At 51.3% G+C, this 19,858-nt stretch overlaps 6 protein-coding genes across 6 annotated transcripts; 3 read left to right on the top strand and 3 right to left on the bottom strand.

The window, feature by feature from the left end:
• Window positions 1-63: 63 nt before the first annotated feature.
• Window positions 64-5,056, bottom strand: CAOG_08895 (hypothetical protein). The gene is made up of 3 exons (XM_011272255.1): window positions 4,947-5,056; window positions 2,801-3,342; window positions 64-1,892 (listed from the first exon to the last, which is right to left on the bottom strand). Exons 2-3 carry the CDS (start codon window positions 3,317-3,319, stop codon window positions 351-353), a joined length of 2,061 nt encoding a protein of 686 aa, XP_011270557.1. The 5' UTR covers window positions 3,320-3,342; window positions 4,947-5,056; the 3' UTR covers window positions 64-350.
• Window positions 5,057-5,541: 485 nt separating this feature from the next.
• On the top strand, window positions 5,542-6,210 carry CAOG_05485 (hypothetical protein; the record flags this gene model as incomplete). The annotated part of the gene is made up of 5 exons (XM_004346108.1): window positions 5,542-5,566; window positions 5,605-5,717; window positions 5,797-5,883; window positions 6,010-6,033; window positions 6,127-6,210. The coding sequence occupies 5 exons, from the start codon at window positions 5,542-5,544 to the stop codon at window positions 6,208-6,210; spliced, it is 333 nt and encodes a 110-aa protein (XP_004346158.1).
• Window positions 6,211-6,317: 107 nt separating this feature from the next.
• CAOG_08894 (hypothetical protein) lies at window positions 6,318-12,436 on the bottom strand (the record flags this gene model as incomplete). The annotated part of the gene is made up of 16 exons (XM_011272254.1): window positions 6,318-6,572; window positions 6,697-6,912; window positions 7,011-7,622; window positions 7,732-7,818; window positions 7,936-8,197; window positions 8,491-8,777; window positions 9,094-9,217; window positions 9,327-10,227; window positions 10,302-10,425; window positions 10,499-10,597; window positions 10,679-11,022; window positions 11,112-11,205; window positions 11,286-11,502; window positions 11,576-11,676; window positions 11,783-11,811; window positions 11,947-12,436. The coding sequence occupies 16 exons, from the start codon at window positions 12,434-12,436 to the stop codon at window positions 6,318-6,320; spliced, it is 4,242 nt and encodes a 1,413-aa protein (XP_011270556.1).
• A 328-nt stretch (window positions 12,437-12,764) lies between these two features.
• On the top strand, window positions 12,765-14,220 carry CAOG_05482 (hypothetical protein). The gene is made up of 4 exons (XM_004346105.2): window positions 12,765-12,945; window positions 13,122-13,718; window positions 13,844-13,970; window positions 14,046-14,220. The coding sequence occupies exons 1-4, from the start codon at window positions 12,781-12,783 to the stop codon at window positions 14,072-14,074; spliced, it is 918 nt and encodes a 305-aa protein (XP_004346155.1). The 5' UTR covers window positions 12,765-12,780; the 3' UTR covers window positions 14,075-14,220.
• Window positions 14,221-15,467: 1,247 nt separating this feature from the next.
• Window positions 15,468-16,771, top strand: CAOG_05481 (mob1; the record flags this gene model as incomplete). The annotated part of the gene is made up of 4 exons (XM_004346104.1): window positions 15,468-15,499; window positions 15,583-15,746; window positions 16,162-16,383; window positions 16,518-16,771. 4 exons carry the CDS (start codon window positions 15,468-15,470, stop codon window positions 16,769-16,771), a joined length of 672 nt encoding a protein of 223 aa, XP_004346154.1.
• Window positions 16,772-17,218: 447 nt separating this feature from the next.
• On the bottom strand, window positions 17,219-19,323 carry CAOG_05480 (splicing factor u2af large subunit; the record flags this gene model as incomplete). The annotated part of the gene is made up of 6 exons (XM_004346103.1): window positions 17,219-17,454; window positions 17,554-17,698; window positions 18,040-18,381; window positions 18,464-18,580; window positions 18,693-19,006; window positions 19,296-19,323. 6 exons carry the CDS (start codon window positions 19,321-19,323, stop codon window positions 17,219-17,221), a joined length of 1,182 nt encoding a protein of 393 aa, XP_004346153.1.
• Between the last annotated feature and the right edge of the window lie 535 nt (window positions 19,324-19,858).

Below are 19,858 nucleotides of genomic sequence, written 5' to 3'. Positions count from 1 at the left end.
TTAACACACCTAAACAAACAAGACTGCTTTTGCTTGCCCAAACAAATCGAGAAAAAATAATATCTATATTGCAAGTCGTATACAAGAATGGGGCAAAAGGTGCCGGTCATGGAGCAAGCCGAAAAACGCAACACCGAGAAAGAGCAAGAAAAGAAAAAAAAAAACAAGCCAACCGCGGACAGGATGGATGGGTGCCAAATGATCTTGCGAGCAAACAAGAAAACTTGAAATGTTAACTAGGAGAAAATGGGGGGGGGGAAGAAGCAAACGCCACAACGCAAAACCCGAATGCGTTGAGGGGAAAAACTTTTGTTTTGTTGTTTTTGTTTGGGGGGGGTTTTTGTCTGTTTCTAAGGAGTGAGCCGATACACCGAGTATTGCGATCCGTCGACCTCTGAGACTGAAAACATGTAGCAGACGCAAAGCAGAACTTGGCAAGTGCCGGGTCGGAAGAGAGTCTGCATAACTGTCACGTAGTCCAGCACATCGTTCATCTCTGCCAGGCGTGGAAGCATCAGCTTGAGCGAATCGATAATGGACACGACGTCTGGGCATAGGGGAGCCCGCTCGAGACAAAAGAAGCTCCGGCCGTTGGCCACAAGCGCAGCGTCGACCTGCGTCGTTCGCTGCACGAGCTGCTCGCCAAAGGCAAACACCGACGTGGTGCAGCCCAAAAACTTGAGCGTATCGGCGGTTTGGAAGGATGAGGCAAAGCCGTAGACATGGTGGGCACGTCGCACATCAAAAGTGGGGCCCAGGAAGTTGGCCCAGCACTTGACCAGCGCAAACTGGGCAGTTGGCTGGTTGCGAGCGAGCTCCTGCAGGTCGGGGAAGAGGTCGCTCACCTCCCGCATTGACAGAGGATCAAACTCGTCCACGCCGGGGACGTCGTTCAGCTGCACGAGATAGTGCCGAGTCGTGCTCGGCCCGCCCAGCGGGAGCATGTCGTCCGCGTCGCGATACAAGGCAAACGTGTTGAGCGCAATGCCGTGGTTTTTGGGGATGGGTCCCGTGATGGCACTCGTGCCACTTGTGTTGTTAACAATCGACGAAATCATGGTCACAACCGGATCCGTCAAGGCGACTGCGGCCGCAGGGCCAGCGGAAAGGCTTGGAGTGAGAGTGCCACCGCTCGTGCTGGATCCCAAGCTGCCGCCGTTGTTGATACTGTTCAAGCTGGAGTTGCCAATCGCATCGATACCCCAAGCGGGCATGGCCAACCCCGAGTGTGGTGTGGCCGTCGGGGTGAATGAATTGACAAACGGACCGCGTTGCTGTTGTTGTTGCAGTTGTTGTTGCTGTTGATGTTGATGTTGCTGTTGCTGTGGTGGTTGTTGCTGTTGTGTCTGAGATGGGACTTGCGAGAAGGGTGCTGATTGCAGGGCTTGCATTTGTGGATGCATCTGCATGAGTGGTGGCTGCAATCCGACTGGTTGATACGCGAATGGCGGCATGTTAAATGGGGGCATGATCATGTTGGTGTTGCTATTGCTCATGTGGTTGACCCTTGCTGCCGGTGCGATAGACTCGTTCGACGATGACGTGTCTGCGGGGGAGACGATGCCATGTGAGTTGTGGTGGTCTGGATGCAACCCTCCGAGTGGAACGGCCAGCTCGCCACCACCACCAGTACCGGGCTTGGCAAAACTGTAAGGCATCATGCCTGCCGCGCTCCCTGGGCCCAGCAGTCCGTGCGCAGAGGGTAGGGAGGAGGAGGAGGACGAGGAGGACGCGCCGCCGGGCAGGATGGGGAGGCCTCCGGCGCCAGCACCGGGAATCCCAGCCATGCTCGGGTGAAGCGAGGAAGGCAGCGGGCCGGCCTCGTTCTTGAGCGCCATTTTGAGGGACGGCGACATTGTTCGTGGCGACTTTCCGTCCATCTTCCGAGGTCCCTGCGTGCGTGCGAGCGAGCGATACAAGAAGCAAAAAAAGCAGCAGCAAGAGCGTAGGCGGAAAATGCGGAGGGCCAACAACAACAAAGAAAAAACGGAAGGGAAAAAAAAAAAAAGAAAAAAAAAGCAGTGGCAAACGATGAGTAAGCACCAGCACAAAAGCAGCACAAAAGCAGCACAATCGCAGTTCAAGGTCAAAAGCGGAGGAGTGGAGTGATACGAGATCTGTTCACTCTTGATTGGCTTGCAGAGAGTGGTGGGTTGGTCCAATGATGGAGGTTGGGGTGGAAGAGGGGTCGGTTGGTGATTGAAATCCTCAATCTTCCAAATCCGCACCGGGGTTTTGTCTCCCATTCGATCAAGTCCAGTCGCATCGCATCGCATCGTGACTTGGTGTGCTGTCCATGCGTCATCCGATCATTTTGCCAATCACACGATATCACTCAACTCGATCGATCTCGGTTCTTATTGCGGCTCTTTCTTTTCTTGCTTTTTTTTTTTTTTTCCCTTTTCACACACCTCTCTTGCAAAACCGCAAAAGGTCACACAAAGAGCCCCTGTGGCTCATCCAATGCTCAGTGATGACCAATGGGTACCATTCCAATGCTCATATCAAAGGGAGAAGCATTGACACGGAGAGACGGGCGAGAACGAGAGAAAGACACAAGCGAAAAGAAAATGAAAGAGGATGGAGGGCGTGTAAAATCAAGTTCGGAATGCTCTCATCAACCGCTCACTCACTCTCACTCTCACTCACGACAAGACATCGAGAGAGACATAGAAACAGAGAGAGACATAGAGACCGCAAAGGAGATCGAGACCGGCAGAGAGGAAAAGGATCAAAGACTACCGCAAATCGCCCACTTCTCGCTTCACCTCAACAGACTTTCACACACAACGACACTCACTCGGTTGCCGCGGGGAATCTTGTCCACCCGCACGCGCTTGCGGTTGACCACTTGGATGTGGCTGGAGACCTGCTTGCGGGTGCGCAGCTTGCCCGTCCGCTTGAAAATGTGCTGTGCGACGAGCTCGTTGCGGCCGTACGCCTTGCCGTCCTCGGGCAGCACAATCTTGCGGCGCCCGCACGGCGGATAGAGCGCCATGGCCTCGTCGAAGGCGTCCTCAATGTCGCGCGACCAGATGGTCTCGTTGTCGCTGCCTTCCTCGTCGCCGCCCTCGCCATCGCCATCCTCGTCCGAGCTGTTGTCCTCGTTCTCGTCATCATTGTCATCGCGCTCGTTGTCGTCGCTCGCCTCGTCGTCCCGTTGCTGCTGCTGCTGCTGTTGTTGTTGTTGTAGCTGTTGTTGCTGCGTCATGTCGAGCAGCTGCGTGTGTTGCATGGGCGGCTGTTGTTGTTGTTGGTTCAAGTGGTGGAGATGGTGCAAGGATGAGGCTGAAGTAAACGGTACGTCGACGGCCGACATGAAGACCAGGTGATCGCCGAATGCTAGTGTTGGAGAGAGCACATCCAAGGCCATTTGTTGCGTGTGGGGGTGTGGGGGGAGGAGTGAGCAACAAGTTCCAATAGAACCGCAAAAAAAGAGTAGGGGCAAATGAGAGACTGAGCTGAGCGCAAGAGGGGTTTTGCCAATGCAACATGTCTCATTGTGTTTGATGACAGTCAAAGACCCGATTTCCAATCGTGTTGTCGTGTGATGCAAGTGTTGTCGTCGTTGTCGTAGTGCTAGTCGTCATAGTCATAGTAGTCGTGTGGCATTGGAATCAAACCCTGCTCTCTTTTCTCTCGTTGTCTTTCTCCTTCCTCACTCACCTCCTCAACCACTCAGCCACTCAACCCCCATTTGTACTACACTTCTACACTCCAACTCGTCATCCACACACACACTCGTCTCTCCAACTTGAGAGTCGTGAATGATTCACATTTTCAAAATGGCATTTTTTGGATTTTAACTCGATTGGAATGTTGTTGAAATCCTTTTTTTTTTTTTTTTTTTTTTTTTTTTTTTTTGTGGCAGCATTTTGTCGGTTTTGGTCTTGTGTGTGGTCGATTTCTCACGCGCAGTTCAATCACAATCAGACAGGATTTTGAAAGGTGGGGAAGGGGAAATAACAGTAAAGTCGAGTAAATGAATCTTGCTGCTTTTTGGGGTGGGTGGTGTGGTGGTGGTGGTGTGACTGGGGTGTCAAAGTCGGCTGCCTCTCGTGCTCAGACGACACACAGATTTTGACAGGTTTTTCTTTTTTTTTTTTTTCTTTTTTCTTTTTCGTTCCAACCCCACACCTCGCGCTTGGCCTGCTCTCACGCACTCTCTTGCTCTCATTCACAAACCACAGCGTACCGGCCATCGCAAATTCACTGCAGCACCCAAGTCACAAATGCATTGCTCAGAACAAGCGGTCACTCGATCGAAAAAAAAAAAAAAAAAAAAAAAAAGAGCAAGGATCGAGGCGCGTAAAACCGATTCAAATCCTTACGCCGAATTCACTATTCGAAGCAGGGATTCTCGGTGCTTTTCGCATTGCATTCATGCTAAAATCAAAAAAAAAAAAAAAAAAAAAAAAAAAAAAAAAAAAGACCGCCGCTCAGAAGAGAGAGAGCGCTTTCCCCACCTTCTCGCTCACGCTCAGCGCGCACCGTCTCAGAAGCACAAGGAAAACGAAGGCAAGAGATGTTGAGTGATGGGGTGAGCAAGGCGAAACTGGCGCTATCAATCGGCCTGTGCTGCAGAGACGCGAAAAAAGGAAAAAAAAAAAAAAAAAAAAAAAAAGGCCGTGATTCTCGACGCTGATGCTCATCCAGCCGAGCGACAAGTGAGTCATGGCAATGGGCCATGTCGTATGGCAAGGAGTGTCTGTGCATAAGGCGGACGGCAGCCGGGCGACCGAGCTGAGGCTGAAACCAAACCAGCCGAAAGCAGCCAAAAAAAAAAAAAAAGATGAAGGAACAAGCACAGCAGCAGCAAGACCGAGGGGGGGGTGCTGATTGAACAAGATGCAAAGTGACACAGCTTGCGCCCCTCCATGTTGAAATGCAGTGGAGCGGTGATGCGAGCGAGCGAGACAGAGACAGAGAGAGCATTGAAAACTCACCAAGAAAAGCGACCAAAGCAAAATGCTTGGAACAATGAGAAGAAGAAGAAGCAAAAAGAAGAAGAAAAAGGACTACTGGTCTGATGGTCTTAGCGAGTGAGAAAGGTTTGATTTGCATTGGGGACAATGCGAGATGTGATAGGGGGGAACGATGCGGTACGATGCGGTTTGATCCGAATGCCCAAATGCAGGGCTTCCAGTCACTTTGCATTGACCTTTCTGTGCATCTCACAAAACTCATCGTAAGCCTCGGCGTCAAACATCTATGAAGCTTTGATTGAGCTTTGCACATCAGCAAATGCATCAGAAAGCTCGGACTTGGCTCTTGAAGCAGCGTGACAGCGTTTGTTCCAATGCAAAAGCCACTCAAACTCACTCGTCCTTGTTGGCATTGTGTATCGCCAGGTTTGGACGCCACAGCCTTCGCACCTTCAACACCAAAAGCACCTTTGAAGTTCACTTGAATCGCTTTGAGTCGAGTTGATAGTCACCATGGCGGGACCGAAGCTTGAAATAGTAAAGGTGAGCAGCGAAACGAAAGCGCCTCACACTCTGCTTTGAGCCTGCACTGCATGTCCCGCTGCTTCAGCCCAGGATGCTGCACATGCTTGAGGCATCGGGTACAGCGCTTCAGCAGCCCCCCCCCTCCCCGGTGCAGTCACATGGAGGCCCGTCGCTGAAGCGGCTTTGGAAGTCGCACTCCCAGCATCCCGCTTGCGACTGGACTATGCCTCACACTCGACGTCGCTTGATGTCGCACATCGCACAATGGTGTTACTCGTACTCACCACAACTATGCACGAATTTGTGCTTCTGTGCGCCGGTCATGCCGAAATGCTGGCTGGTTTAGTTTGGCATCTACGTCTTCTTCCCGATCTCGCTCTACTACTTTTTCAATCTTCCGCATACCTTTGCGGAGGATGTTCAAGCACGGCGGGTAAGTCTCCTTCGAAGGAGCACATGGCTTGTGCTGTGGAGGGCGGAAATGTGCGTTGGTTTGTTGCGAGTTTTTGATTTTCAACCCTCACTCTCCCCCCCCCACTTCACAATTTCCGATCAATAGAAAGAGTCGCGTCCTCAAGGAGAGGTAAACCATGCTTGTGATTTGATTTCCGCTTGGTACACTGGGGATGTTGGGAAGGTGATTGTGCTGATTGTTCGCAATGTTTGCCGTTTTCAGAAACCACCAACCTCCATTGCTGAAGTGCGTGAATACTACGCCAAACAAATGCAGAATGCCACTACATCTGAAAAGAAGGATTAATGCCTTGTGGATGTGCAATGTATGAAACTTTGCGAAATGATCATCCTTTGCTTTTTCTTCATTTCCAAACATTTTCAATGCAAAACACAAAATTGGGGGCGGGGGTGTCAGTTGGCGCCAATAAACAGCTGAATGGCACCGATCTGGAAGAGCATCAGCACAATCACGCCAGACACGAAAATCGCGCGCATCAACAATCCTGCAGTGACGGTAACAGCGAAAATCTTTGCAGGCATGCGCAGATTGATGGTGAAGAGCATAAACGAGTCCAGCTCGGCAGTCGTTGCGTTCAAATGACCTTCGTGTCGCACGACAATGGCCACGTCCTTGAGCGACAGGCATTTGGCCGTGAGACGAGCCGCCTGCATCGTGGAAACAAACAAAAAAAGGGGGGAATAGTCAGGTCCAATCCTCATCCACAAAGCACCATCCCTTATGCATCACGCAGGCCCATCGCCATCCAATGTCAAACAAGACAACACGCACCTGAACCAGCGTTGTGCCCAGCATCAGAAGCCAAACGGCCAATTCGCACAAAACAACACCTTTGTGCACATCCGTGTACGAGGCCAGCGTGTCCTTGTCCAAGAACAGGACGAATGGAGAAATGGTCAGCAGGGTGAACATGAACACGGACAGACCCACCACCTTGCCGAGGCCGTTGTTCAGCTTCTTGACAAACCGCTGAATTTGCATGAGCTCCTGCAACCAACCAATAGCAAATGAGCGGATGGTGAGCGGGAGGAACAACCTAAAACAAAAAAAAGCCTCAGCTCGCGCGTGCATCTGAGCCAACCTACCTTCATGGCAGTCGACAGGGGATGCTGGCGTTGGTTGATGCGGTTGCGAAGGCCATCAATGTAAAAGAGCAGCAGCCGACATTGGATGGCATAGCAGGTGACAATCACAACGTACACACAGTCCGCAGCAAAGGTGGCAACGACCATAAAGATGGTGGTCATGCTGCGAACGCCAGTGTCAAAGGTCGACGTCTGGACAACAGTGTACTTGACCAAGTTGTAAGTCAGGCGAATGGCCAGCCAGCCGATGCCGGCCGCGAGATACCAACGCAGTGTCTTGACGAGCTGGGACTGCGAGAGGTCGCCAAACAGCGTGCGGATGCTGCCCGTGGTGGACTGGAGGAAGACCGTCTCGATCAAGGCCGTGTTCTCGTCAAACCCCGAGTGCAGCCGGAAATAGTACAGGCCGTAAAGGTACGACGCAAGATGCAAGCAGTCTGGCACGATAAACTTGGAAATCAGGTTGGGGCACAGACCAGGCTGCTGCTGACACACAACAATGTCGTAAACATAGTTGTAAAAGAGCAGCGACAAAAAGAATACAAAGTAGAGGAAGCTGAATGGTTTTTGCACTCTTGAAAATGGCCGCCAGGCAAGGAAGGTGAGCAAGAACTGGAGAAAGTGTAGGAGATATATACAACAGACGGGGGGGTGTGTGAGAATGAGCATGTGAGGCAAACCAAAAGAAAACAAAAACAAGGTTGCAAGTTCGCTACTTTACCGTCATTGGTGCCACAACCGTCTTCTGGCAGTTCTCGAGTGCAACCGTCGTTCTGTCTTCTGTGCCCGCCGCATCTTGATTGGGGTGCTGAGTGTTGGGGTGGGGGAGCACCCAAAAAACAAAACAAAGCGAGAGGAAAAATCAAAGTTGGTTTGCCAAGCACTGTTTTTGCCAGCTCAACTCGCGCCGGCGACACTAACTTACAGGAACGCTGACGTATTGTTGGAGGAAATCCAAATCCGAAATGTCCTGCTGCTGTAACTGTGGCGGAGTGGATGATCCCATGCGGTGCACCCTCGAATTGTAGGGGAAGTCGCCATTTGTCAAAAACGAGCTCGAGTTTGAATTGTTCAGACCTCCCGAGCTCGCAAACGAAGTCGATGGTAATCGCATTGCCGGTGCAACTCCGGCTGCAGCATTGCTTCCATAGTACTGTTGGCCAATGCTGCTTGATTCTTGCGAGCCACTCTGCACATATCCAACCAAATATCCAACAAAAATACAGATCAAGGTGAGACTCGTCGTAGTTTCAAATCACAAAAATTTCCAACATCAACATCACTGCGAATCATGAGTAGTTCGTTCCAACACAGGCCTCGATATGACCTCCCCAAAATGCAACATGGCTCGCTGCTCAGGTGGCATGACTTTTGGAGTGGGACTGGGATTGGGACTTTGCGCTTGGCTCTTTGGTATCAGCCTTCACGTCGCAGCATGTACTACGACGCTGCAAGTTTGGGGGGTTTTTGGTCTCATTACCTTGCCGAGCAGCGGAAGGCGCGATTGATGCTCAAGGTCGAGTGTCGTGTGGCGCGGCTCTGACTCTGTCCGGTGCTACCACTGCCACCAGAAGTGTTGAGGATACCGCTGCTACTGTTGTTGGTGGTGCTGTTGTTGTTGTTGCTGTTGCTATTGTTGCTGCTGGGGTGGCGGTGGTGCGGGTGTCCGACGGTGGGATCCGGCGACGGGAGAATACTGTCCAGTGGGGAGGTCAGCTCTCGCACCGAGGACGACGACGGGGACGACGGGGACGCCAGGGCGAAGAACTGCGTCTCAAGAAGAAGGTCTCAAGCAAGAGAGAGAAACAAAGGGGAGAGACGCGCGGGTGGTCGCGACAGAGTGAAGCAGAGGTGTGAATGATGCAGAGCGAGAGAGAGCGGCAGCTTTGACACCGAGTCAAAATCTGAGAAAAGAGAGAAAAAAAAAAGGACTGACATGAAGAAGGAAGGACGAGCTTTATTGCTTTTAGAGTGTGTCACTTGACCGTGCCATGAGCACCCCCGCATGCTTCAATCAATCTCAAGCAATCTCAAGCAATCAATCCAGCCAGCAATCAATCCTTCAATGATCGCCTCAGCGAACAATCTTGTCGCGGTACTGCTCAATGTTGTCGGGAGTCAGAAGAACGAGATCCCGCTTGCGCATCGGAGACTTGGTGAGCGGACAGAGACCTGTTTCTTCGATGCACTGCAGCCAACTCGAGTAACTGCGTGGAATGGGCAACAAACACGAAACCAAAAAAAAATAACAATGTCAGGCAGGCTGAATCCACCCCCCCTCATTAGTGTACGCCCACTCGAGCACATTGCACAAACCTCATGACATGACCAGCGGGAGAAATGGCAGGCATCACGACGCGATCTAGTGTGATGGGGTCGACGAGATCCGGCAAAAAGTCTGAAATGCCTGCCTCAATCATGTCAGCCTCGTTCAGCTCCCCGCGCATCTTTCGCAGTCGACTGGTCGTGTAAAAGCCCTCGCGTGGCTTCCATTGCAAGGTATCGCCATGCAGCTGCATGTCCTCGTCGTCCTCGTACGAGGGCTCTTTGGGTACATTGCGTTTACTGTTCTTCTTGCTCGCAGTGGCCGCTGTAGTGCTAGGGTTGCCGGAAGAGGAAGAGGCGGCGACGTGAGACGGCTTTTTGCCAACGACGGACGGGCCAGTTGCGCCAAACTCTTCGTCGCCTGAAGAGTCGTTCTTTTGTGCCCGCCCCTTGGTTGGCTTGACCTTTGTCAGGCCAGAAATGGCAATCCTTTGCGATGGCGGAGGCTTGGGTACTGGAGGAAGCAGGGTATTTGGACCTGGAGGCAACCTGAATTCGGGAAAGCTGGGACCTGGAGGGTGTTCCCCACCGTGCTCCAACTCGTATCGCTCGGCAGCCTCGCGCTCCATTTGCAGCATTAGTTTGGTTTTCCGACCGCGCCGTTTGGGCTCACGAGGCTTCACCTCTGACGGCGGCACGAATACGGTGGCTGAAGGTTCGGCCAAGCGTGGTCGCTTTTCTCGCTTGAAAATCATTTCACGCTTGCGAGATGTGTATGGCCTCTTGCCCGAGACATCTGGCTTGACGTCGCAGTCCGTGCCAGAGTCATTGCCAGTGGCAGACGGAGTGTCCATGGGCGCTGCCACCGGATTCTGCGCCTCGTCCTCCTCGTCGTCGTCGTCGTCGTCGTCGTCCTCTTGTCGTTTTCGTTGGAACTGCCGGACTTTTTGAACTACAAAACGGAACGGGCGAATGGTCGGTCAGTTTACACAATCAAAGATCAGGCGGTGTCGAGCACACACGTACCAAGGCCGCCGTCGTCTGCGCGCAACGTGAACAAGTAATGGACCGATCCTTTGACAGGATCGACAAGATAGTTGTTGTCTTTCAGTTCACCAACACGGATGAGCTTGCGGTAAAAGTTGGAGCACTGCTTGGAAGCAAACGACAGCTGAGCGACAACGAGAGAACATCACAAAAGCTTAGCCATGAGCTTGCCTCACCTGATACCCAACACGCCCAGGAATGGCCATTGAGAAGATGCCCCATTGTCCATCTGCGCCGATTTCGCGCAACCGTTCGAAAAAGAGTTGTTTTTCGTCCTGAAAACCACCGACACGATCAGTTCCAAGATCCCAAACGAGTTCGACGCACTGAATGTTCGTCTTTAAAGTGCATTTTACCTGTGTCCATGCGCCATTGCGAGGCTCTTCGTTGGGCGCGTTAAACCGGTAGTAATAGGCATTGGGGTTGACGTCGATCGACTTGTACGCGCGAATGCGGGCTTCTGACCAGTCCTTGAAGCCCGCTGCGGCGTCTGTCGTGGTATTCAGCTGCGACATGGCTTCTTTCAGCGAAAGGGGCCTTGTGGCCTTGTTATACTTTGCCTGGCGTTTCTTCTGCTCGACGGTTGCCGTCTTGGCCGTTTTTGTTGCCTTTTGCTGGCGCTTGGTGATCATGAATCGATAAGCCTCCTGTTGCTCGGGCGCCGGTGGTGCAATAGCGTCTGGAATGACAACAAGTTCGTCTGAGAGTGCAGCAGATGAGGAAGGGTGGGGAAGGGCAAAATCAGACAAAAACGCTTTCACGAACGGAAAGAAACACGACGCTTCGTACCAGCAGTGTTTGGGTTGTAATGCAGGGCGGTCTTTTTGCGCACTTCCACGAGGAAGCTTTGGGTGGGATCTGCAAACTTGAGAATGGCGTCATCCTAAAGCAATGCCAAAACGCGCAATGAATCAAAGGTGGTCATCCGGCTTTTACACTGCAATGCGAGACCAAGCATCCTACCTCATCGCGGCACTCTTCTAAAGCAAAGCGAGCTTCTTCTTCCGTCAAGTAAGGATAAACGCTCAGCAGCTTTTTGATGCGGGTTTGCGCGTCTTTTCGCTTGAAGGCCTCGAATTGTTGCTTCTGTAGTGCGATACGCTTCTCAATAATAGCCAGATCATTTTCAGTCAGGCTATCTCGGAAGACTTGCTCTTTTCGAACAGTGTCGATTGAATCTCTGAGGTGGTGAAAGTTCGGAACGGGTGAGAAACGGGCGTCCATCTGCACGCTTCAACGACACCGCGACTCACCCTTCTTTCATAACATCTTCGAGACTGTCGCTTGGGACTGGTTCGGCGACCTCTGCTAACTTTGCTGCTTGTCGGGCAAGGAATGCGCTGCGCATTTCAGACTGCGAGAAAGACACCAGGTGAGAAATCCAAGAGACATATCAAAAGTGGCATCCATATTGGAATAGACTATGCAGCTCGAGCTCAGACAACTCTCAAAGGACCTACCAGTAACGACACTGTGGATTGCCGTGCCGCTGCATGACAAAAGCGTGGTTCAAAAATCACAAACATACAAAGTGAGCATTGCAAAACACCTTGAAAACTCTGTCTCCGCATACAAAAAACAACTCCACAAGCTATGCTTTTTGCAATCCGCTGATGCGCGGTACCTTGGATGAAGACTGCAGCACTCGAGGCATGCGAGGCAGCTTTTGGCGCCAAATTTCCATTGATCCCTGCGGAAGCAACGGCCGCGCGTGCCTGCTCAAACGCAGCAGCCTGCGCGTTTGGCTCAGTAAAGAACACGCTCTGTGCAGCCTGACTTAAAGCAGCAGGGGCAGTCGAAGCTTGATCTGCTGCGGATGATGACGAGGAGGACGACGACGACGACGCGGATTTGGCGCCAACTCGCGCGCGCTGCTGTCCACGACCACCCGTTGCCTCAGCCGCCTTGCGCGACGCTCCAGCGGCCGTGGTAACTGTATTCGCAGCAGTCTTATTGCTTCCATGGGTCGGCTGCGCTGCTGGACTGTCGGGCGACGGCTCGTACAGAGCTGGCGGTTTTCGCCTTCGCTTTGGCATGGTTTCGTTCGCCTGAGGATGCTGCAGGTGCTCGGATGCAACTGGAGCAGCTGCAGTCTCATCAGGGCAATCAGCCATCATTCTAGTCACAAACTGAGCTTTGAATTGGAGTGACTGAAACGACAGCGAGGAAAGAGAGAAAAAAAAAAGAGAACTGAATGCTCAGAAGTTTTGATTATTGAAATCTGAGAAGCCGTGATTGTTGTTGCTTTTTTTGAAGATGGAATCTGAAGTCCTCCTCGTAGTATCGTCTTTGAAATGGGAGCTCTTGCGTTGCACGACGCTCAGCGCTCAGCAGCTTGGATCCTCGCGCTCTCAGACCAGAGCCATCGACCGCTCTTCGATCTGTGACTTTTGACAGCATTTACATCTTCCTTCAACAAAAGGTGAGCCTCACTCTTTCTCGACCGTTCCAACAAGCGATGGCCTTCAACCTCGAAAACAAGCTCAACATGTCGCTGGACGACATTGCCAAGGCCAGCCGAGCAAACAGCCACCGCGACCACATCCAGCAGAGCAGCGGCGGCAAGATCCGCCCAGGCAGGACCTCCAACAAGGCGTCAAGCCACCCATTCCCCACCCGCAAGGTGAGTTGAGCGAGAGAGCGAGCGAGAGACAGCACGAGAGAGAGCCTGAACAGCTCAATGCAGCAGCGGCTCCATCACAGCCTCGCATCCAACCTCCAACTTCCGCATCGAACGCTGACTTGATGCTTGTGCAATTCTTCATCATGTGTGTTGAACCGGGGGCGGGGGTTGTGCAGGAGACGTCGTCGATTGAGGGATCGTGGAAGCACGACAAGTTCAACCCAAATGCGCGCCCAGACGAGGACGACACTGCCGAGGCCGCAGAGCAGTTTGCTAACAACAACAACAACAACCACAGCGATAGCCACAGTGGTAAGGCGGGGCGTGCGCGCGCTGCGATCAAGGCCGCTGCGACCGCTGGCGGCGGCGTAGACCTCACCAAGGCTCAGCGCAAGCAGCTGGCCCAGCAGCAGCAAATGATGATCCAGGCTGCACAGGCTCAGATGCAGATGCAACAGCTCATGCAGGCCCAGATGCTGGGTAGCGCAATGCAAATCGCCCCGGTCGTCGCCGCCGCCACTACTTCTGCTGGCGTTGTGCCAATCTCCAACCGCGTCGCCGTCCGCTCGTCAAAGTCCCGTGTCACCACAACGAATGCTGCTCCTCAAGCCGTGTCCGAGTCGACAGGTGCATCGGCCGCTCTGGCTGCTGCTGCGGCGTTGCGGCTCAACAACGCGGACGTGTTTGCTCGCCTCGGCGGGTTTGACGAGACCACCGGCTGCAAGCTGATTGTTCCGGGCTTGCCCGCAAGTGTGTCCTTGATGGATGTTCAAGTAAGATTTGTCCTTGCATTGGCGTCGAATCCAAGCATGGGAGGAGGAGGAGGAGAAGCTCAATCGTGATCCCTTTGGTTTTTGTTGTTGTTGTTGTTGTTGTTGTTGTGCTGCTTGTGGTGTAGACTTTGTTTGGAAGCTGCGGGACGATCACGAGCGCTGCACTCAAAGCAGGCATTGCTACCGTCGTTTTCGAGGATGCCCAGAGTGCCCAAACAGCCTTTGCATCGTTCAACGGCAAATCGTTTGATGGTAAGGTTGGATCTGTGGTCTTTTGTTTGTTGTTGTTGTGTTTGGTCGTAGAATTCTCATTTTGTGTCATTGTAGGAGCCATCCTGAGCATTCGTGTCGTGTAACAAGCAACCCAACAACGAGCAAAGTACCCAAAACAACAAGAAAACAAAATGAAAAGACGGGGCAAAAGTGGTTTGTTGTGCGTTTGTTGTGTCTTTCATCGATATCACGTTTCCCTCTGTTCAAATTTGAGACATTTTTAACAACATGTGCGATCCAAGTGCATGGGGTTTGTGATGCTTGTTGTGCTTGAAGGTGTTTCAAGCTGAGTTTTTTGGTACTGCTTCTTTCTTGCAATCTCCGCCCAGTCCCGCTCAATCTCTCTTCCACTCTCTTTCTTTTTTCATCTCATTTGTTCCTTCAGTTTTCTTCACTTTCTTTTCCAGTCTTCAGTCTTCTTCTTCATTCACTTTTTCTTCCATGACTTCGACATTGAAAGCTTTGTTGTATGTTGGTTTTTTTTTTTTTTTCCTTATTATTATGATTTGTTTGTTTCGCTGCATCGGTTTTTTTTTTTTTTTTTTGCCCTCTTTTGTTCAATCTTCCACTTCCACTTCCACTGCGCGCCCATGCATCTGCGCTCCATGACCACCATCGTTGCTCTTCGTCTCAGCAGCACTGGACTTTCCCCACCCTGGAGCCAATCCATCAATACGAGCATTCAGCCTTTCGTTTCTTTTTTCTTTTTTTTTTTTTTTTTTTTTTTTTTTTTTTTTTGCTTGTTGTGTTTGCTTGTTGCTTTTGAATTGGTTGCTGGTGATGGGGGGAGGGGACGATCTCTCGTGCCTTGTCTCGCGGTGGCATTCATCTCGAGTATTACCTGTCAGGAGACTCACCAGCCGCCCGAACTGCGGTGGACGAGTGCGAGAGAGACAGCGAGAGACAGAATAAACCAAAAAAAAAAAAAAAAAAAAAACTCAATGCAAAACTCATAATAAAACGAAAGAAAAAAAAAGAAAAAAAAAAAAAAGAGGATCAAACAAACAGGCAAACGTTGAGTGCTGGCTGGTCTGCGACTGCTTGTTGGAGAGAGGGAAGGCAGGGGAAGGGGGGTTAGGGTTAGGTGGTGTGGCATGAGCAGCGCAACCAAAAGCGGAGGGTTTGGCAAAAAGCAAACGCTGCGTCGTCAAGCGTGGCTGGTGCTGGGACGAGACAGCAACCAAAAATAAAAAAATAAAAAATAAAAAATAATCGTATTGTTATTATTAGTAACGAGAATCATAACAATAATAATCACAAAACATACCAACCGCATAGAAACAACTCAAGGGTTTGGTGGGTGATGTTTTTTTTTCCTTTTTTTTTCATTTTTTTTTTTTGGTTTCTTCTTGTCTCGCTCTTTGGTTTGGTCTCGTTTGCATCTGACGCGTGATGGCGTTGTGCGATCGTCCACTCTTATGAGCCTTTGAGCAGCGAGTCGCTTGCAAGGGGTTGAGAGAGGTTGGAGAAGCGGGAATGCTGGTCTTTATGACAATCATTGCTGGGTTGTAAAGCTGGCTGGGCTTCTTGCACTCGTCAGGCACCATCTCTCATTTGATTGGATTTGCTTGGGCTTGAACTGGATTTGCAGCACGGAGGACAAGACCTTCCGACCGAAAAAGTTCTTCCTGAAGGGCAGCAAGCGCGACCAGCTCCACACCCTGATGGTCAAGACGCTCGGCGCAGGCGGCAACCTCCGCGAAGCCGTCCGCGTTCCTGCTGGCGAGAAAGACAACGAATGGCTCGCCGTTAACAGTAAGTGGTTGCTCTCGAGCTCTCGAGCGTCCAGCGTCCAGCGTCCAGCGTGTGTGTGTAAACGGAACAACGATCCATCAAAAGAAGATTCTGCCCTCTGAGTATCTCGTCTCGTTTTTGGATGGGCTCTGCGTTTTGCTGGTCTTGTGTGTGTGTGCGTGTGTGGTGATTTCGTATTGTCTTTTTTTTTTTTTTTTCTGATTTCTTTTCAAACATTCCTGTCTTTGCTGGAGTAACATTCCTGTCTTTGCTGGAGTGCGCGTGCTTTTTTTTTTTTTTTTCTTCCTTTCTTTTCCTTTTTCGCCCTCTCACTCTCACTCTCACCCTCACTCTCACGTTCTATTCATGTGGATGCGTTACTTTTGTTTTCCTCCTTATCTAACTTGCGCTCTCTCTTTCTCTCTCTCCGCCGCAGCACTCGACTTTTACAACCAGCTCAATCTCATGTACGGCAGCATTCGCGAGCTGTGCACCGAAGCTACCTGCCCAACAATGAGCGCAGGGCCAGCCTACGAGTATTATTGGGCCGATGAGGTCCAGAAAAAGCCCGTCAAGCTCACCGCCCCACAGTACATTGACAATCTGATGACTTGGGTCCAAGCGCAGCTCGATAACGAGTCAATATTCCCCATGGAAGGTAAACCAATTGTGCAAACTACATGAGTGATATCTTGTGTGCAGTGCCACAGGTCACGACCTGTTCCAACGGGGAAAGGATGGATGTTGTTTTGCCAGAATGACTCAAATGCTCGACATTTTGGTTTTGCACAGGCGATGACTTCCCCAGTACGTTTAAGGAGACCGTCAAGACCATCTTTAAGCGACTGTTCCGCATTTATGCACACATTTACTACAACCACTACAAGATGCTCGAGACCTTGCAAGAAGAGAAGCACCTGAACTCGTGCTACAAGCACTTTATCTTCTTTGTTGAGGAGCACGACCTTGTTGAGAAGAAGGAGATGGCTCCCTTGGCAACGCTGTCTCAAAAGCTTTCGGGCGGCCAACCGGTGCAAGCGCCATAAACTGGAACATTGAAGGGTTTTCAGCTCTTTGTTTTTATTTCTTTGGCTTGCTGCTGTTTGCTTTTGTACTGTTACTCCTCTTCCCTTTTTTTTTTCTTCTTTGTTCTGTTTTTGTTGCCTTCTTTGATTCTTTCTCTCTTGTTGTGCATTGTTTTTCTCCATTGTGCTTGTTCGCTCGCGTTGTGTTGCCGTCGTTCTCCGTCGCAGCCTTGTTTTTGCTTCTGTGCTCAATTCAAGTCATTGCGTTGCAGTTGCAACTTTGCTTCCAATTTCACGACTACCACCGCCAACCACCGGTTAAAATTGGGAGGGAAAGCGCAACAGTGAGTACAGCTATGTATGTATAGATCTATCATCTGCACACCATTTCCAAACTCGGCTTTTCGGTGTAGATTTTCATCTTGTAAAAGCACGTCAGTATCATCTAGCAATCTCGAGCAGGCAGCATCAAAACTCGGAACGCCGGTAAGCGTCAAGGCCGTAGAAGGATGTCACGACGATACGCGAAGCAAACTTGCGACCTGAAAGCGCTTGGAGTGCTTGATACGCATGGTCCACGTTGCTAAACTCGACATACACCTTGCCGACACCTGAAACCTCCCGACCGGGCACCGGGCGAGGAATCGCCACACTGACAACTTCGCCATACTTGCTGCACTCTTCTCGGATATCATCGACAATGTCTGGGTTCACACACGAGGAAGCGGGAAATAGTGTGAAAAAAAAAAAGTCAGTGCAGGCAAACACCGCAATCACAATCAACAAGGAATGAGAATCGTCACCTTGATATTCTTCGGGATCCATAAGCTCCTCGGGAGTCACCATGTTCAACAATTGGACGACTGGGGTCGCTTGCATCGGGGTGATGGGTGCCGCACCAAACGAGGACGGTGCGCCATATGGCATGGAAGGAGGAGGCTGCTGACCCTGTTCGCACCCAAAATGACGAGAGCAGAGGGATGAGACTCGACTTGATCTCAATGCTCGACCTCCGAAATCAAAACCATCCAAAACACAACATTGCCACCTACACCACGTTGAATGCGGCCAACCCCCGCGCGCTGGACAACCAGTTGGCGATCACCAAGCTGCATGCCATGCAGACCTGTGATTGCCATATCAGTGACATTCGGATCCGCGTACTCAAGGAATGCAAAGCCCTTGCAAAAAAAAACCAAAACAAACAAAAACCGGAAATCATTATCGGCATAAGTCAGCAAACGATAATACACGTCAAACACGAACGTGAATGGGCCGCCGCCATATACCTTTGACTGGCCATTGCCTTCGCGGACAAGACTAAAGTTCCGGATGACACCAAAGGTTTGGAGCAGCTCGCGGATTTGCTGCTCATCAAGCGAGAACGGCAAGCCTCCAATGTAAATTTTGTTCGGATTGTCGTTGCCCATGCTGCCACCAAAGCTGCCGCCTTGTGCGCCGCCTTGTGATGAAAAGCCGCCGCCCGAGCTGCTGGGCATGCCAAACAGCGACGGGGGATCGTTCGCCTCGCGGCCTTCGTACTCTTTCGGCCGCTTGATGCGGAAGACAGTACCCTCAAAGGGGATGCCGTCAAGCGCGATACACATGGTTGCTTCTTCTGACGTTCGCATCTGGTGGAGCGGTGCACGGTAGAGTGAGATCCAAGTCAAAACAATGCATCAAAACAAACAAACAAACAAAAAAAAAACGTACATCCAAAAAGGCAAAGTTCTTGTCGGGGGTCATTTGAATAGCAAGAACTGGGTTGCCTGGGCTTGAAGTCATGCCGCGTTGATTCATTTCACGGTTGAGGAAGTCGACAATGAGCACCTGAAAGATTTCGCACCAAGAAACAAACAAACACACACATACAGGTGAAATTGGTTGTGAGCAATGGTCAGAGAGGAAGAAGTCCATCACGAAAAACAAAAAAACAACTCACGTCTGGTGTGCCAGGAACAATGCCACCAATGTACAGACGACGAGACTGGCGGTTGTTTGAGTTGTAAGAGTTGCTGCCAGAAGAGGAGCTGGCATAACCTCCACCAAATCCGCTCGTGTAGCCGCCACTGCCGCCACTGCCGTAGTTCCCGCTACCGGCTTGCCCGCCAGTGCCGCCAGAGTGCTGCACGATACCCATGCGGCTGGGGTGAATGTAACCAGATTGCTGCGGAGGTGCAGCCGAAGGTGGCGGGAGGTTGCCGCCGCCGCGGTGATCGAAATGCGAAGGACCACCTGTTCCGATCTGCTGGGCGACTGTGGTGTTAGAAAGAAAAAAAGGAGGGAATAATTTGCGGGGAGATGAGTTAGCGACAACCAGGACAAGACGGAATCAAAACGCCAATACGAATAACAACTCGCCTAGCATGGCTTTGTATTGAAGCGGGGTTGAGTTCTCAAAGCCAGGCGGTGGCTTATCCCAGTACTTCGATGGCCTGTAGAAGTGGGGCGAGGGCAGCAGTGAAAAAAAAAAGGTAAGCACTCCAAAAAAAGGGGGCCTGCTCCACAATGATTTCGAAATAAAAACGATTCGGTGAGAACTCACACTGTGCGTTGGCGACGTGGACGATCATCCCTGAGGCGTGTCAATCACCAAAATACAAAAGAAAACAAAAAGAACCGAAGTGAAAGTGAGAAGCCGGCTGGCAACGCTCAAAGTTCAACCCAACGTACAGATTCGAGCCGTAACGACGGCTAGGCTGGCTGCGACCACGACCACGATCGTCGCGACGAAAATCACTTCGGTGGTCTGAGTCTCGACGATCACCACGGTCACGATCGCTGCGGTCGTAATCGCGTCGAGAAGAGTGCCTGTCGTAGTCACGATCGCGATCACTACGGTCGCGGTCCCTGTCGCGATCACTGCGATCACGATCACGATCACTGCGGTCGCGATCACTACGGTCGCGATCACTACGGTCGCGATCACTTCGGTCGCGATCACTACGGTCGCGATCACTTCGGTCGCGATCGCGGGACGAGTGGCGGTCGTAGTCTCGGTCGCGGTCACTGCGATGATGGCCATCACGGTCGCTACGATCGCTTCGGTCGCGATCGCGATCACTACAAAGAGTCAAATACAAAAGCAAAAACCCGAACGACGCAAAG

The sequence above is a fragment of the Capsaspora owczarzaki genome (assembly GCF_000151315.2).
Source record: "Capsaspora owczarzaki ATCC 30864 unplaced genomic scaffold supercont2.9, whole genome shotgun sequence".
NCBI classification, from domain to species: domain Eukaryota; class Filasterea; order Ministeriida; family Capsasporidae; genus Capsaspora; species Capsaspora owczarzaki.
This window is presented reverse-complemented; position numbering and strand designations above follow the sequence as displayed.

Bases quoted from the DNA above. Each gene is read 5' to 3' on its own strand.
- CAOG_08895 (XM_011272255.1), bottom strand. From the start codon at position 3,319: ATGTCGGCCGTCGACGTACCGTTTACTTCAGCCTCATCCTTGCACCAT. The intron at 1,893-2,800 runs GTGAGTGTCGTT...GCACGCACGCAG, and splicing joins AGATTCCCCGCGGCAACCGA to GGACCTCGGAAGATGGACGG.
- CAOG_05482 (XM_004346105.2), top strand. From the start codon at position 12,781: ATGGCCTTCAACCTCGAAAACAAGCTCAACATGTCGCTGGACGACATT. The intron at 12,946-13,121 runs GTGAGTTGAGCG...GGGGTTGTGCAG, and splicing joins ACCCATTCCCCACCCGCAAG to GAGACGTCGTCGATTGAGGG. The intron at 13,971-14,045 runs GTAAGGTTGGAT...GTGTCATTGTAG, and splicing joins CAACGGCAAATCGTTTGATG to GAGCCATCCTGAGCATTCGT.